Source organism: Miniopterus schreibersii, assembly GCF_964146895.1.
Source record: "Miniopterus schreibersii genome assembly, chromosome: 2".
Taxonomy (NCBI): domain Eukaryota; kingdom Metazoa; phylum Chordata; class Mammalia; order Chiroptera; family Miniopteridae; genus Miniopterus; species Miniopterus schreibersii.
Window position 1 is genome coordinate 161,094,282 of NC_138102.1, and position 17,173 is coordinate 161,111,454.

The following is a 17,173-nucleotide window of genomic DNA, read 5'->3' on the forward strand; positions in this document are numbered from 1 at the left end:
TGTGCTGGCGAGGGTGTGGAGAAAGGGGAGCCCTAGGGCACTGCTGGTGGGAATGCAGACTGGGGCAGCCACTATGGAAGGCAGTATGGAAGTTCCTCAAAAAATTAAAAATTGACCTGCCATTTGACTCAGTGATTCCACTCCTAGGAATACATCCTAAGGAACCCGAAACATCAATCACAGAGAACTTATGCACCCCTATGTTAGTAGCAGCACAATTTACAATAGCTGAGGTCTGGAAACAGCCCAAGTGCCCATCAGTAGATGAGTGGATAAAAAAGCTGTGGCACATTTACACTGTGGAATACTATGCAGCTGTAAAAAAGAAGGACCTTTTATCCTTTGGCACAGCATGGAGGGAACTAGAAAGTATTATGCTGAGTGAAATGAGCCAGTCAGAGAAAGACAAATACCACATGCTCTCACTTATATGTGGAATATAATAAACAAAATAAATGGATGAACAAAATGGATCCAGAGACATAGAAGCATGGAACAGACTGAGGGATCTCAGAGGGAAGGCGGGGATGGGGGAGTGAGTGGGGAGAGATTAATCAAAGAACTTATATGTTTATAAGCATAACCCATGGACACAGACATTGATATGGGGAAAGCCTGGAGGTGGGATGGATGTGGGGTGGAGGGGATCAATTAAAAAAACAAAAAAACAAAAAAAAAAAACCACGTCAACAATTAAGTGAAAAAATAAAAAAGGAGGCCTTTGATATAAGATGAAAGATCTGTTGAAGGATCAGTTATCTCTTAATTTCCAGTTTCAGCTAATCTATCATCTATCTATCATCTATCTATCTATCATCTATCTATCTATCTATCTATCATCTATCTATCTATCTATCTATCTATCTATCTATCTATCATCTATCTATCTATCTATCTATCTATCTATCTATCTATCTATCTATCATCTATCTATCATCTATCTATCTATCATCATCTATATCTATCATCTATCTATCTATCTATCTATCTATCTATCTATCTATCTATCTATCATCTATCTATCATCTATCTATCTATCATCATCTATATCTATCATCTATCTATCTATCTATCATCTATCTATCTATCATCTATCTATCATCTATCATCTATCATCTATCTATCTATCATCATCTATATCTATCATCTATCTATCTATCTATCTATCTATCTATCTATCTATCTATCTATCTATCTATCATCATCTATCTATCATCTATCATCTATCAATCTATCTATCTATCTATCTATCTATCTATCTATCTATCTATCTATCATCTATCTATCTATCTATCTATCTATCTATCTATCTATCTATCTATCATCTATCTATCCATCATCATCATCATCATCTATATCTATCATCTATCTATCATCTATCTATCTATCTATCTATCTATCTATCTATCTATCTATCTATCATCTATCTATATCTATCTATCTATCTATCTATCTATCTATCTATCTATCTATCATCTATCTATCATCTATCTATATCTATCTATCTATCTATCATCTATCTATCTATCATCTATCATCACCTATCATATCTATCATATCTATAAGTCATCTATCTATCATCTATCATCACCTATCATATCTATCATATCTATATGTCATCTATCTATTTTTCAATTATAGTTGACATACAATATCATATCAGTTTCAGGTGTACAACACAGCAATTAGACAACTACACCACACCTTACGAAGTGATCACCACAATAATTACAGTACCCATGTGGCACCATACATAGTTATCACAGTACTATTGACTCTATTTCCTATGCCGAACTTTACATTCCTGTGACTTTTTTCATAACTGGAAATTTTTATTTACCTCTTTCACCTTTTTCACCCATCTTCCACCCCTTCTCCCATCCGGCACCTGTCAGTTTGTTGTTCGTACCCATGAGTCTGTTTGAAACAGTTTAGCATCTTTAACAAAGAGCACATACTTAGGCTCGAGGGACAACATGAATGAAGATTTGATTTTGATTTTTATAAGTTTTTTCTAACCTTTTCAATTTATTTCTTCCACATTTAATTTAGCAGTAAAATTTTTGAATGATTACCCTTTATCAATTATTCTTAAAGAATTCGACTTAATTTTTTCCTAGCAACACTAACTTTCGTTTTTGCTCTTTATACTTATTTCCTCAACCTATTTGGAATGCATTTGTTTAGTGAAAGTGATATACACTCCAATTTTAGATATTTTCTTCAACATAATAGAAACTTTCTCAAATATTCCTAATTAGTAAGAACATCTTTTCATCTCCGACCTATTTAACACATGACCAATTTTTATAAATAGCCAGTCTATTTCTGGACTCTAAGTATTCCATGAATCCATACATCTATTCTTGTGCCAATACCAAATTGCTTCAAATTATTTAATTTTATGGCATATTTTGAAGTATGAAAATGAGTGAAAGTCACCATTTGAAAACATATCTATTTTTACATGATTTCACTTCAAGGATGATTTTAAAATTAGTGTGCCAATGTTAAAGAGAAAATGTTAATATAGTGTTGATTTATATTTTACCTATGGCATTACAAGAAGAGTTGGTATTTTGATAATATTAAATCGTCCTTTCAAGGGAAAGTATATATTTCGACATGCACTCTGGTTCTCTTTTATTCTCTTGAGTAAAGTGTTAGTTTTCTCCCAAGATGTTTTATAGATTCTGTTCTATTATAAATCAAAGATTTTTCTATGGTATTTATTAGTTGGGTTATGTGTTGATTTTGCTTGTGGAATTCTGCTGTAATCCCTGAAGATTTGGTGTAATTTGCCTAAAACTACATTTTCCACTCTGCACTGCTCATTGCGCTATTATATTTTTTTACTTCTTGAGCTGATTTTGAAAATTTATCACTCCTTAGAAAATTGTCTGTTTTTATAAAGCTGTCAAGTGAATGTCCCAAGCCCCTCTTATTTTTAATATCTTTTGACATTTACTTGGGAACTCAGCAATTCTCTTGCTATTTTGTCCTACCCATGCTATTGCCCTTTTTTGTTTTATTAGGAAGTTTTGCATTAATATTTTTTCCTGTCATTTCATGAGAATTTTGTTGGACTGCTAGGCAGATTTGCATTTTTATTTTAACATGCTAATCCAGTCCTGAAGATATAGAACTATCATTTCAATTAGGGGAATACCATGTATAATTTTGCATGAAGCAAGATCTCAAAAACTGGAAAGGAAGCACTGTTCTTGCCTGACTCTCTTATTTTGCAAAAAAGGACTCTGGGTTTGACAAAATAAGACCAGAGATTAGAACATAAATATTGAGAGTAAACATAGCACACTTAAAATTTATTTATAGATTCAAGTATTCCTGGTGTAAATACACATATTTCTTTTTCTAAAAGGAGAGGTGAGATGTTCTGCAAATTGTGGGCTAAAAATAATAGGTCTCATGGAAAATAAGATTGGAGAGGCCACTGAAATCAATACAGGTCTCTAACCAGAGCATGCGCATGCACACACACATACACACATGCACAAATCTTAATAAAAACATAGTTTTAAAAGACACATCTAATGTCAAAAAAAGTAAAGAAATATAGTAAATAAAAAAGGCTTTTAAAAAATGTCTTTAGCTTGGTGGGAGAGGATATAAGAAAGTTTTGATGCTGCTGAAAAATACGACGGAAAATACACAAATATTGTGGAGAATACTGCACTAAGCTTTTTCAAGATAGAGCTTGAGGCCAAAGATAAAAAAGTGCATATTGGGTAATTGTAACAGGTCATTATGTACAATACTGTCATCCCAGCACTTTCCTATGCACTTTGCATTCAGCCACTGTTAATGGAGTAAAATATTAATGTGGCCAGAAACATTTACATGTATTAAGGTGACATCTATGAATAAGCTGATTCATGCTACAGAAACATGGCATATTGCAGAAGAGATTGTATTCCCTACATCATTTCTCCAGGTATCATGTTTAAAATACTAAGCAGTCCTTTTCGTGTGTGCTAGCAGGAACAAAAGCTATTATTGAGTTAGAATTGTCACTAAATTTAAGTCTCTGATATTTAAAGGACTACAGAGCCTCCAATAACATCACACTTTCTAAGAGCTATAAACTACTATTCACCTCTTGGCCGTCACTCTATTTGGCAAAACCACCATTCTGATGAATCTGTTTTTGATGATCTAGGGCTACCCCCTCTAATGTAGTAACCACTAGACACATGTGGCTACTGAGCACTTGAAATGTGGCTGGTTTGAACTAAGATGTGCTGTCACCGAAAAATACACACTGAATTTTGAAGACTTAGCACAAAAATGTAATGTAAACCAGCTCCATATCAAATTTCTGTTTGAGGGCTCTCGGTATCAGAAAATACAGAAAGAAAGGCTACCACACCAAGAGAAGGAGAAATAAAAAATATTGCTGCTAAGATGGGTAATGTAGAGCAGGGCTTGAGCACTAAGACAACAGGCCATGATCTTACTAGGCTTACAATGTGAACATTTGAATTATCTATTTCAGATTTTACATGTCAAGTGATTTTTCTCAACCTGATAACATTTCAAATATGGATGCTTATGATATATCAAAAAGTTGTTTCCCCCCCCCATATGTACTAGTAAATCAAAGTTCTGCACATCTATTAATTTATTCTCTCAACACGTAAAGGTGCTAGCTACTATCTTAGGAACAGTTATGAGAATGCTTGTCGTTTAAGACAAACACCAAAAGGCTGAACCCTTGCACATAATCACTCCTATTTCCTCTTCCTAAGTAGCTCATGTCATTTTAAAGTATTTCATAGCAGCATGTTTATATAAAGAGAGGTTAATGACCTTAACACCAAAAATTGATATGCAAATGCTTCAGATTTGTCCTATGGGGCAAAAAAGACATCTTAAATAATGTCCAACCTACAAATATTGACTCCCATCAGCCTAGGAATCCTTGCAAACACACTTTTATGAACATTACTCTTTCACTGGAATGAATACGTATCTTTATTTTATAGGATAACTTGGTTTAAATGTTCTTTATTCTTATGTGTAGTAAGTAGTCACAGAGATGTACTTTGAAATATTAGTTGTATATAGAAAAAAAGTATTTCAATTTGATTTTATAAATATTAAGAAGATTACTGACAGCTATTGAAAACATTTCTTTAAGAAAGCTAAGTAATTAAACTGTTTTTTAAGACTTAGACTGACTAATAAATATGATGAGTATACCAAATATTAAAATATTAATAAGACTATAGTACTCCAGAGAGCATTTAAAAATACTTATGTGTGCATGCATGTGTGCACACATATACACACATATTCCTTTGGTGTTTGCCACTTAAAAATTTCTATAATATATCTACCATATTTTTAATTCTAGTAAGCTGTGCAGTTGACAAAAATACCCTGAATTTATGTGCAAACCGTCAGCTGTGGCTGACTCAGCACAGATAACTATAAATGATCATTTGCTTTCCTCAACCAGTGCTCCTCAAGTATATTATTTTTCTCTCAAGGGCACTATAAATAGGGAAAATTTAAGTTTACTACTTGGATAGACAAGCATAGGTTAAATTCTAAACCTAGAATTTTTACAGCCATGGGGGTTAATAGAAGGGAGTCATGGTTTTGAACAGAGACCCTCCATGAATTCCAACAGTTACTATGCAAGAGAGAATTGGACCTAAGAGATCTAAACACTTCCATCCAAATGGCCCACTTTTCTTAAGAATTCCCACCAGCCTATAAAAGGACAACCATCCCTCATTTCTCTTCACTTGAATATGGTTGTGTTCCTTTACATGTAAAGTACACAAATATGTTTTTTTTAATTCAAAAATAAAATGAAATTGACTCTACTGCAAGGGAGGTTTTATTTAAGCCTAAGAGAAAGAAATGTAGCGGTGAAGCTGGACCTTTGCATCCTTCACAAAAATATATACTATGCTGCAAGGTAAGCAAATTTGTAATACAGCCAGCAACCCAGGAGATAAAAAATACAGATAATATTTTATTTCAAGTTTTCATTATTTTTTCCACAAACCTCCAGAGGAGAAACATTCTGTAGAATTTACTAATATAAAACATTCAAGAACTAAGACCAAAATAGCACATTTAAGTCTTAATAAGGTGATATTGGCTAATTTGAAACACTATGCAATTCAAATATTGTCTACATAATTACTTTATTTAAGAAAAATGGAGCACTAGGTTATTTAAACTTCAATTAATTCAAAATTGATGATGGTGGTGGGGCAGTGATTTAAGATTTCTTAGCTTTTAGAAGTAAATAACACTTTTGAGTAACAAAAATAACTTTAGAGCTGCATGTTGGCTATTTTAATTTGAGATAAAATAACATTAAATGATGTGCCTGCATTTATTAAAGATAGAAACAAAGTTAATTTTAAAATGTTGGGGAAAGTACTTTGAAGGTTTGAAAACTAAATTGAAGTAACTCAAGATACTCTTATTGAATGATTTATTAACAGAACATACTTTATTGTGTGTGAGAGCTCTCAAAGTTATGACATGTTCTTTCTAATGCTGTGACATGGTTCTTTTGGTGAATCATGGTGACATTATGGTTCACCTGGTGATTTTACAATTGGAAGAACAAAGTCATGTAAAAGAGAAATGCACCTTAACATATTTATTGGCTCAGAGTAAGTCTAAACAGTTATAACATAGTACTGTAGATTATAATGTTGAAATACTTAGGCTGTTCTGAATGTGCTGAGAATAATCATTTGTTCAAGTTAGCTAAATTAAATACTTAAGTTTATTGAAAAGAAAAAGATTCATCCCCTCTCCCCCGGAATACATATAACCCAGTTTTTACTGCAATGAATATAAACTATTACCTTAAAATTTATATACTGTAACCTAGACTTTTCCTTACTAGTTTTACTTTTACTTTGAATAAAAGGCAATTCCAATTTATAATAAAACGTTTAAAGAATAAATTAATACAAATTATCACAGGATTAGCTAAAACATTTTTTTAATGATAGAAGTTTTCTTAAGAAGATTATTTAAAAATTCTAATTCTATTTAATTCCTGAAGAGGACTCTTTAACCCTAATCAATGGTATTCAACATTTTCTCTATTATGAGGGATCAGAAGACAGAAAAGAGACCCACAAGTAGACAGTCAGATCATATAAATCAATGCTGGTGATGAATAAAGAGGTAGATGCTGCCTTCATAATTTAGATTTAAGAATATATATGACAATTTCAAAGGAAGATTATTAATGACCATCTTTTTTTTTTTATTTTACATTTTTTAGTACTCTGGATTCTAACATTCCTTGACAAAGGTCAGTTAAGTAATAATAAAGGAAAGTTTTGTTTTGCTTATTTAAAAAAAAAATAAACTGCGGTACGTGCCCTTGGCCAAAATCCAACCTGGGGCCCTTCAGTCAATGCTCTACCCACTGAGCCAAACTGGCCAGGGCCAACAGCAAGGTTTTTGATAGAAAAACTTACTTAAATCACATGAGAGTAAGAAACATAAAAACATGCACTCCAAGTAAATGTTGGGCTAGATAATAAGAGAGAAAATTATGATGTAGCATTCAGTTTCATGTATTATAAACATATTTATAAATAAAAAAAAGTCATGAGACAGTTACAGGTCCAGGTGAAGGCACAGCTATTGTTACTCCCTGATGGAAATCAGGATGCAGGACCACCTCAGGAAAGGCTTTTTTTTTTTAACACATTGTGTACCGCTCCCGAGATTTCTCGTGCTCCGCCCCCCATCCGCTGAGGACCGCTCCTGAGATTTCTCGTGTTTCCCCCGCTCACAAGTTTTCTCGTTTTTCACACGCCGTCTCTTATGGACCTTAGATGTCAACACACTGTCTTGTCCACACCGAATGAAGCGATCTCATTGGCGGAAACCGTGCAGGTCAATCTATGAAAAACTCTATAACTGCAGGAACCCATAAAGCACTGCAGCTACGTTGTATTTTGGTCATTCGAATAGTCTTCGTCTTCAAGTTCCTGGCGCTTTTAGAAATGCCCTCTCTCAGAAAAAGGGAGGAAACCAACGAAACCGATACACTTCCGGAAGTATTTAACGATAATTTATCAGGTATTCCTAGTGAGATCAAAGATGCGGATGACTGTTTTGACGATTCCGGAGACGAGTCTACTGATTTTACTGACAGTGAAATTATTGGACCTGTAAGGCGCAAGGTGGCGGTGCTTTCAAGTGATTCCGACACTGACGAAGCTACTGATCAGTGTTGCTCTGAAACTGACACACCACCTTCAATGTTTGAAGGTCATGCTGGGGTCACTACATTTCCGTCTCAGTGTGACTCTGTACCCTCTGTGATCGATCTCTTCTTTGGTGATGAATTGTTTGAGATGTTGTGCAAAGAGCTGTCCAACTATCACGATCAAACCGCAATGAAACGCAAAACACCATCTAGAACACTAAAGTGGTCTCTGGATACACAGAAGGACATCAAGAAATTCCTTGGCCTAATTATTCTGATGGGTCAAACAAGAAAAGATAGCTTGAAAGACTATTGGTCAACAGATCCTCTGATATGTACTCCTTTATTTCCACAGACAAGGAGCAAATATGGACATTCTGGCATTTCAATGATAACGCCAAAATGGACAGTCGCTCGGGGAGACTTTTCAAGATCCAACCTGTGCTGGATTATTTCCTGCATAAATTTCGAACAATATACAAACCAAAGCAACAGTTGTCTTTGGACGAGGAAATGATTCCATGGAGAGGACGTTTAAAATTTCGCACGCACAACCCAGCGAAAATAACCAAATACGGTTTACTTGTTCGGATGGTGTGCGGGAGTGACACCGGCGATGTCTGCACTATGGAGATATACACTGCTGAAGGAAAGAAGTTGCGAGAAACTGCTCTTTCAGTCCTTGGACCCTATCTTGGCATATGGCACCATATTTACCAGGATAATTATTACAATGCTACATCTGCTGCTGAATTGCTGCTACAGAACAAAACTAGAGCCTGTGGGACTATCAGGGAGAGTAGAGGTTTACCCCCAAATTTGAAAATGAAAACATCAAGAATGAAGAAAGGTGACATAATATTTTCCAGAAAAGGAGATATCCTTCTCCTAGCATGGAAAGACAAGCGGGTTGTCCGAATAATATCAACGATCCGTGACACTTCTGTCTCGACAACAGGAAAAAAAAAAATAGAAAAACGGGAAAGAATATTGTAAAACCTCCCTGCATCAAGGAATACAATGCCCACATGAAAGGCGTTGACCGTGCGGATCAATACCTTTCGTGTTGTTCCATTCTAAGGAAAACGATGAAATGGACAAAAAAAGTAGTGCTCTACCTTATAAACTGTGGACTTTTCAATTCATTTAGAGTGTACAACGTCCTCAATCCACAAGCAAAAATGAAGTATAAGCAGTTTCTGCTATCTGTGGCGAGAAGCTGGATAACAGATGACAATAATGAAGGCTCTCGGGGACCAGAGACAAATCTGTCCAGCCCTTCCCCTGGGGGTGCAAGGAGAACACCTCGTAAAGATCCACCCAAAAGGTGGTCAGGTGATATGAAGCAGCATGAACCTACGTGTATTCCAGCGAGTGGAAAGAAAAAATTTCCTACGAGAGCCTGCAGAGTTTGTGCCGCCCATGGGAAAAGGAGTGAATCTAGATACTTATGTAAATTTTGTTTGGTCCCTCTTCACAGAGGAAAATGTTTTACGCAGTACCATACATTAAAAAAGTACTAGGAACTTTAATTGTTTAATTGTTTTTGTAAATAAAAATGTTATAATTATTGAGAAACAACACCTAAAGTGCATTATGATCTGTAGTGATGATGATTTAAATAACGTGTAGTTTCCCAAAAACGTGCAGTCCCTGGAGTATGTTTTAGAGATTTCTATGCGGTACGCAATGTGTTAATATGTCTTTATTGATTTCAGAGAGAGGAAGGGAGAGGGAGAGAGAGAGAGAAACATCAATGATGAGAGAGTCATTGATCGGCTGCCTCCTGCACGCCCCCGACTAGGGATTCAGCCCGCAACCTGGGCATGTGCCCTGACCGGGAATCGAACCCTGATCGCCTGGATCCTAGGTCGATGCTCAACGGCTGAGCCACACCCGGCTGGGCAGGAAACAACCTTTTTGTCCTCAAGTTGTCCTGTCTTCAGCCTGCCACTCTGTAAGCCCACAGGAGTCTGTCTACTGGATAAGATCATAGGAAATAGGAAAGTGGAATTAAGAAGGACACTCCTACCATGGTAATTAATGTGGGGCATTAAAGATCAGAACATGAAGGAAGCTGTTAATATTTTTTGAATGAACAAAATGACTTCTGTTATTTCTCTATTTAATTTATTCTGACTTAATTTGGTTTTGGATTCCATTCTTTATATTGCTGACAACTTTGTATTAAGCTACCACAAGACTATGAGATAATCGATGAATTTTCTATTCTAATTCTTTATTTAAAACTCTTTAAAAAGCTGTTTTTGAGGAGAATACTGATAGTTAATGAGACTGTGTTTGATTCCATGGAAGTACTGGGTAAGTAAATTATATTTCATTTTTGAGAATAGTTATGCAAACATGATATTAAAGTTTGTTATTGTGTTTGTAAAAACATTTAACAGGAAGAGGGAGAGCCAGAACAAGAGCCAGAGAGAGAGAAAATGTAATATTTTAATTGACAGAAAAAGTTTGTGATACTAAATTAAGATGAATGTTAAATCAGTTGCCATAACAATATAGTTGACTTATGAAAATGAATTTTGACTTGCTAGGAAGGTTATCTTTCTTAATTTTGCAATATGTCAAAGTATAACATCTTAATTGCTTTCTTGATTAAATTTAACTTTTGTCCTATGTACTGTTTTGGAAAAGCTTGTAAAATTTTTTTTTCTTAGAGTCTAAATTCTTAATTCATTGATAGCCTCTAATATCTTGTTCCTTGAAAAGTGAACAGTGGGCCATGAGCATTGGCATCACACAGAAGCTCGTTATAAATGCAGTCGCGGGTCCCAGCCCAAACCAACTAAATGAGAATGTTTTTTAACAAGATCCTCAGGTGGCTGGTGTACACATTAAAGCCTGAGAACACTGTCTTAACCAATCAATATACATTGAAGTACATGTGTAATTTGTGCCCATCTCTATATCTGCCTACCTACCTACCTATCTACCTATCATGGTATTTATTTACATTAGCTCCCTCTTCAAGATTTTATGTATTACTTTACTAACCTTAGTAAAGATAGGTGAGTAAAAAGAAATAGAAAAATATGACCTAAGGAAGAAGTGAAAAAATAGAACATCACAAGTATAAATACTGCTGTCAAAATTGTAAAATGTATCCTGACCACTGACATTTTTTTAAAATTTTTTTTATCTTAATATATCTTTATTGATTTCAGAGAGAGGAAAGGAGAGGGACAGAGAGAGATAGAAACATTAATGATGAGAGAGTAATTGATCAAGCCCACAACCCGGGCATGTGCCCTGACCGGGAATCGAACCCCGATCGCCTGGATCCCAGGTCGACTCTCAACCGCTGAGCCACGCCCGGCTGGGCTGACCACTGACATTTTAATTGTGACGACAAAAGGTTTAGCTACTTCCTTAAAACCTACTGTGACTATTTTAAAGACAAATATACCATCTGGAAGACACAAAGGAGTTTAAATGTGAAGAATTTACCCTTATCTAATCCAAAGGAGATGAGAAACTGCAAAAATGAACTAAATATAATTTATCTCTTTCTAAAACTGAGCAGATGAAGAAGCATAGTTCTGATAACATAAGAGAGCTTCAAATGAAAAGTCTTTCTACATCATACTATAAAAGTAATAGTTTTTTTATGGGAGGGATACTTTTCTGCTTAGTTCATTATATTTTAATAACCATATATTTTTAATTTATTGAGACCCACACTTTACACTCAAAGCAATCCATAAATAATGAAAAGACTAGTAGAGGCTTAATAAAATTTTTACATTTGGAATTAAAGATTACTAAAATGTAACCCTAAAGCTCATCTGCAAAGTAGAAAAATATATTAAAATTTAATTTTTAAAAGGTAAATAAATTGAAGTCAAAAGGGGTTAACTCATTTCTCCAAAGCAACTGTGGTAAGGAGTATCATTACCAATAGTGGGCAGGATTTGCTTTGATATTATTTGCTTAAACAGTCTCAAAATTCCAAAAATAAATTAATTTTTGTTTAATCAGAAATCTGGAAATGACATCGAAAGCCCCCCTTTAGTGATTATAATTTGCCTTTATTTTAGTAAAATCATTTTTAAACATTTCTTGATTAAAGATTTAAAAAAAGAAAACCTGCAATGTAAGAAAATGAGTATTCTGCAAATTATGTTCTTGTGTTTGACTTAAATGCTGTATGTTGAATTATAAACCCATGTTTAGTGCACAAATACATGATCATTAACCCTAATGAAACATTATCCGTGTAACTTTTGTTTCCAAGTCACCCTTTGTCATGACCAGGCTTTGCTACAGGCTGGAAACACGGTGGGCTCGGTTGGTTGAGCATCTTCCCGCGCACCAAGAAGTCAGCCGGTTCGATTCCCAGTCAGGGCACATGCCCGGGTTATGGGCTCAACCCCCACATATTAAAAAAGAAAGAAAGACTGTGGGCATCGGAGCCAGATAAACCTGTGCTATCCTGACTTTGTTGCTTCCAAATTTTATGACTTTTAGGAAGTCATTTAATTTCTCTTTGCCTCAGTTTCCCCATCTGTAAAATGGGAAAAATCATGCTTTCTTACCTGAGAATGGATGGTGCTACTGTGAAAATTCCAGCCCATATGAAGCTTTTAACAGTGATGGACATTCTGTTCTTGTTTTTATTACTATTATGATCCTCTACATGCCACTTCCTTAAGTATCCTATTTTTATCAGAGCTCCAGTTTTCCAAAAGTATGATTATCTTTCTGGGTACTAAACATTTTTTAATTCAAATACTCATTTGAACTCCTGCTGGTCTTTCTGACCTCTTCCTCTGACTTCTTGATATCACCCCCTGTCATATCCTCGTGGAACTGATTCACCATCGATGTGTTCTGTGCCTTCAATTCTTCTCTTTCCATAGGCTTTTCCCCTTCAACTTATGAATATTATCAGACATCTCTTACCTACATTCCATAAGAATACAGTAAAAAATGTAAATAATTTAGATATAAGAAAGAACAGGAATGAATATTCTGTTTATTAAAATAAGTTACATCAGTACACATAGGCTGTTGTTCTCAGATAGTAAGCAAATCCCTGATATATACATGTCCTTCAATCTCCATTAGGGAATAAATGACTATAATTTATCTATACTAATACTTGGCAACTTTCCTATTTTAACAAAACCCAGGTAAATGAATTTTTAATAGAAATAAATGACTATGAAAACATTTTAGAAATCTATTATGTTCATATTAGCAAGAAAAATATAGTAGTAGAATGATATATACAACATCTGAGCAGTCAACAGTTGAGTTATCTAATTATGGATGACTTATCCTCTCGAAACAGTGATTAAGTCAAAGTCCATTATAAATCTTCTCCACATTATGCTTTTCCAAATTTCTGTTTTTCAGTAGTTTTGCTTTTGGGATGATGCTTCCTACTGATAATACTACAGGAATATATTTGATAAAGTTTCTTGTTCTTTTGCATCAAATGTTTGACATTAGCCAAAGTCCAGATGCACATTTGGAGACTTGCTCATTCAGAAGGTGAATTTTAATGAATATTCGGTATAAGATTGCGCCACGGAAGTGCCTCTCCTTGCTCGTTGGATATGCTGTCAGAACCACATGTTGGAAGGAGCGGCTTAGTTATTGAGTGTTGCCGATCTTTAGATACTTGTAGAAACACAAGGGGGAAATGTAAATAGCAATCCACCTTATTAAACATTTTATTCTTTATTTCTTTCCTGTTTAGAATAACTATGCAATACCAGCAGAGAAATATTTACTTTCTTATACTTGTATTATAGTTTCAAGGTCAGTCTTCAAGGAATTTCATGACAATAGCTATTGTGGCACATTAAGAAAAGGTGAGTTTTCTGTCAAATAAGCATTTGCAGTTGACATACATGAGAACAGGCTTTTCTTGTTGTTTTAAAAGCTTCCTGAATCTTTTAAAGAAGGTATTTTAAAACTTACTCTTTTTTGGAAATGTTATTAAAAATTTATTTACCTGGGTTTTATTAAAATAAGAAAGGTGACAATATTAGTATAGATTAATTATAGTCATTTATTCCCTAATGGAAATGGAAGAATATATATATCCTTCCAAGAAAAATTAATATACTTACTATTTGAGTGTAACAGCCTATGTGTATTGATATAATTTATTCTAATAAGCAGAATATTCATTATTGTTCTTTCTAATACCTAAATCATTCAGATTTTTAAAATTGAATTTATTGGGGTGACAATGGTAACAAAATTATGCAGGTTTCAGGTGTACAATTCTAAAGCACATCATCTGTACACTACATTGTGTGTTCACCACCCCAAGTCAGGTCTTAATATACTTATACTCATACTCTCTGGGATTTAAAAAATCAGTATTTAATCAACATACTAATATTATTCCAAAATTTAAAATTACTTATTACAAAATAATTTATTTTTTAAATTGTGATCAGTACTAATAAGCTTTATTACAAGTAAGGTAACTTGGTTTGCCCAGGATTTTCTTGATGTCAAAACTGAGTATCCCATGTCCTGGGAACCCCCTAAGTTCTGGGAAAACTGAGATGGCTGGTCACCTTAGTCATAGGTCAATTAAATACATATTGCCATAAACACACAAAATACAAAATAGAACCAAGAATAGGACTGTCAATATGACTTATAAAATTTTAAATTCACCTTAAAGGAGGCAAAATTGATTGAATTATTCTGACTAGGAGAGTATAGTGCTTGGACAAAGTCTGATTAAAGGAACACAAAGTAAGTGCTGCTTAATATAGACTATAACAGTGATCAAAATTTACCTTAATAAGATACTTACTTCTGTAAAAATTCTTCATAGCCACATATACTTAGAAGATAATCTTTGTGGAATAACTGGTCAATTGTACAAAAATGGAGAATTTCTGCAATTAGGTCTTTGACAAGATAGTTAGCTAAAAACAAAGTGAATAATAAAAAATTAATAAGAGCTTATCATATATTGGCTAAGAAAAAGTTTTGAGCATAAAAAAATGATATACACATTATGATATAAACATTATGGTGGAACTCTCTGGTTCCATCCAGAAGAATTAAAATGAGATGTATTTCATTTATTAGTTTAGCTAGATTTGGAGGTACTTTTGAAAAATATTGCTTGTGTTCTGTTCAATTAGTCTGTGTTCATATTACATAATAGAGCTGGGTATTGTATCCCTGATGTTAAAATCTTTGGTACATAGTAGCTATGCATAAAAAATATTCTACTGTGGCTACCCCTAGGGACTTGTAGATACCAAAGAGATCACATAATGAGTGATAAGTGGCAAGCCAGGAATCTAAACTAATCTGTCAACCCCAGAGGCTGTGTTCTTAATGATTCTAACTCTTCAAAGCTGATTGTTCTTCCTTTCCCAAGCAGGAATAACCCACGGTTCTGCCTTGGACAACATTATAATAACCTTAGTGAACACAATGTGCCTTCTTTCTCCACCTTCTCTGGGACTTAAAGTGTAAGCATATTATAATGTGAAGGCTTTTGTCCTCTGATATTTACATTCCATAATATTCCCTGTAAGCTTTTACATGCATATGTCATTTAATAGTGGCCACAACCATGCCGACTTGTTACAAAATGTGTTTATGAAATATTTTTCTAATAACTGGCAATAGTTGAAAATTATATCTGTATCTATAATTATATATCTCCTCCTTTCTCTCCCTCTCTCTCTCCTCTCTATATCTACATCTATATCTGTATCTCTATATCTAATCACTGTCTAGCTGTGTCATGTCCATGCTTTGAATGTGACCTTATGGTTTCCATCAATGTAAGCAAGTGCAGCAGACTATACGGATGACCTTTAGCCAGTGAGAATTTGAACAGCATATTGCAAACACTAAATTGCTTTCTTCTGAATATTGTTTTGTTTGCAATTATGTATTTACTTTGTTTTGCTGTGGCTTCTTTTACTGTGGAAACTTTTTGTTTGTAAAGAAAGGTTTTTGATACAAACTGACTACTGCACAAATGATACTGCTGGACCTGCCACTATGAAAAAAAGGAAGGGTATAACCATTGATTTTAAAATGTAGGTTTTATGATAGATCATGACATTGTCAAAGAAATGGTTGGAAAAACAAATGGTAAAGATCATCAGGGAATTATGGATTGTGGAAATGCTTTGACATGGGAGAGAATATCTTAAACGTACTGCTGCTTGGTAATGTTGACTGAAATAGTATGAAGTGAAGCTAGAAAAAATAGGGCCACAGGCAAAATCACGACTGTAAGGGCTTTGACAAGTAGGGGAGAGTGTTGCCAGTCTATGATACAGGAAAACATCTTCAAAGACATCCGTTCACTTTAATTAACTTGACTACCCACTTCCAGGGCTGCATCCCCTGTGCTATGTGGGGCGTGCATGAATTCATCACTTCACTACAATAATCTTTTCACTTACATCAAAGACTTCATAATCCAATTCCCAGCTATTATTCCTCTCCTGTTCTTTGCTTTGATATCTCTTACTACCTGATTCATGTTACTGTTTGGATGGTTTATTGTTACTTCAAGGTCAGTATGTCTAAACCTGAATTATCACCTTTCTCTTTGAAGCCAGCCATTAAGTATATGAGTTAAAATACTCATCCATTTTGTAAACCAACAAGTATTATGATTTTTTTTCTTTTTAATATAGTCATTTATTTATTTATTATTTATTTATTTATTTATTTATTTGTTCATTTTTTAAAAACACTTTATTAAATTTATTGAGGTGACAATGGTTAATATGAACATATAGGTTTCAGGTGTGGGTTTCTAGGTTACGAGATCTGTAGGCTGCTCTGTGAGCCCACCACCCAAAGTCATATCTTCTCCCGTCACCATATATTAAGACCCTTCACCCCCCCACCCCCCCTTCCCTCAGGCAACCTGTACCTTTATTTTGGCAGCTAATATAATCCTTCCCCCAA

General features: G+C 34.4%; 1 protein-coding gene across 5 annotated transcripts in view; it reads right to left on the minus strand.

The window, feature by feature from the left end:
- PIK3C2G (phosphatidylinositol-4-phosphate 3-kinase catalytic subunit type 2 gamma) overlaps positions 1-17,173 on the minus strand; it is a gene marked incomplete at both ends in the record, with an annotated part of 233,519 nt that overhangs the window by 205,543 nt on the left and 10,803 nt on the right. For all 5 annotated transcript variants that reach the window (XM_081128961.1, XM_081128959.1, XM_081128958.1 and 2 more), the window contains one exon: positions 15,036-15,150. In XM_081128961.1, coding sequence (XP_080985087.1) covers positions 15,036-15,150 — 115 coding nt within the window. The remainder of the gene's footprint in view (positions 1-15,035; positions 15,151-17,173) is intronic.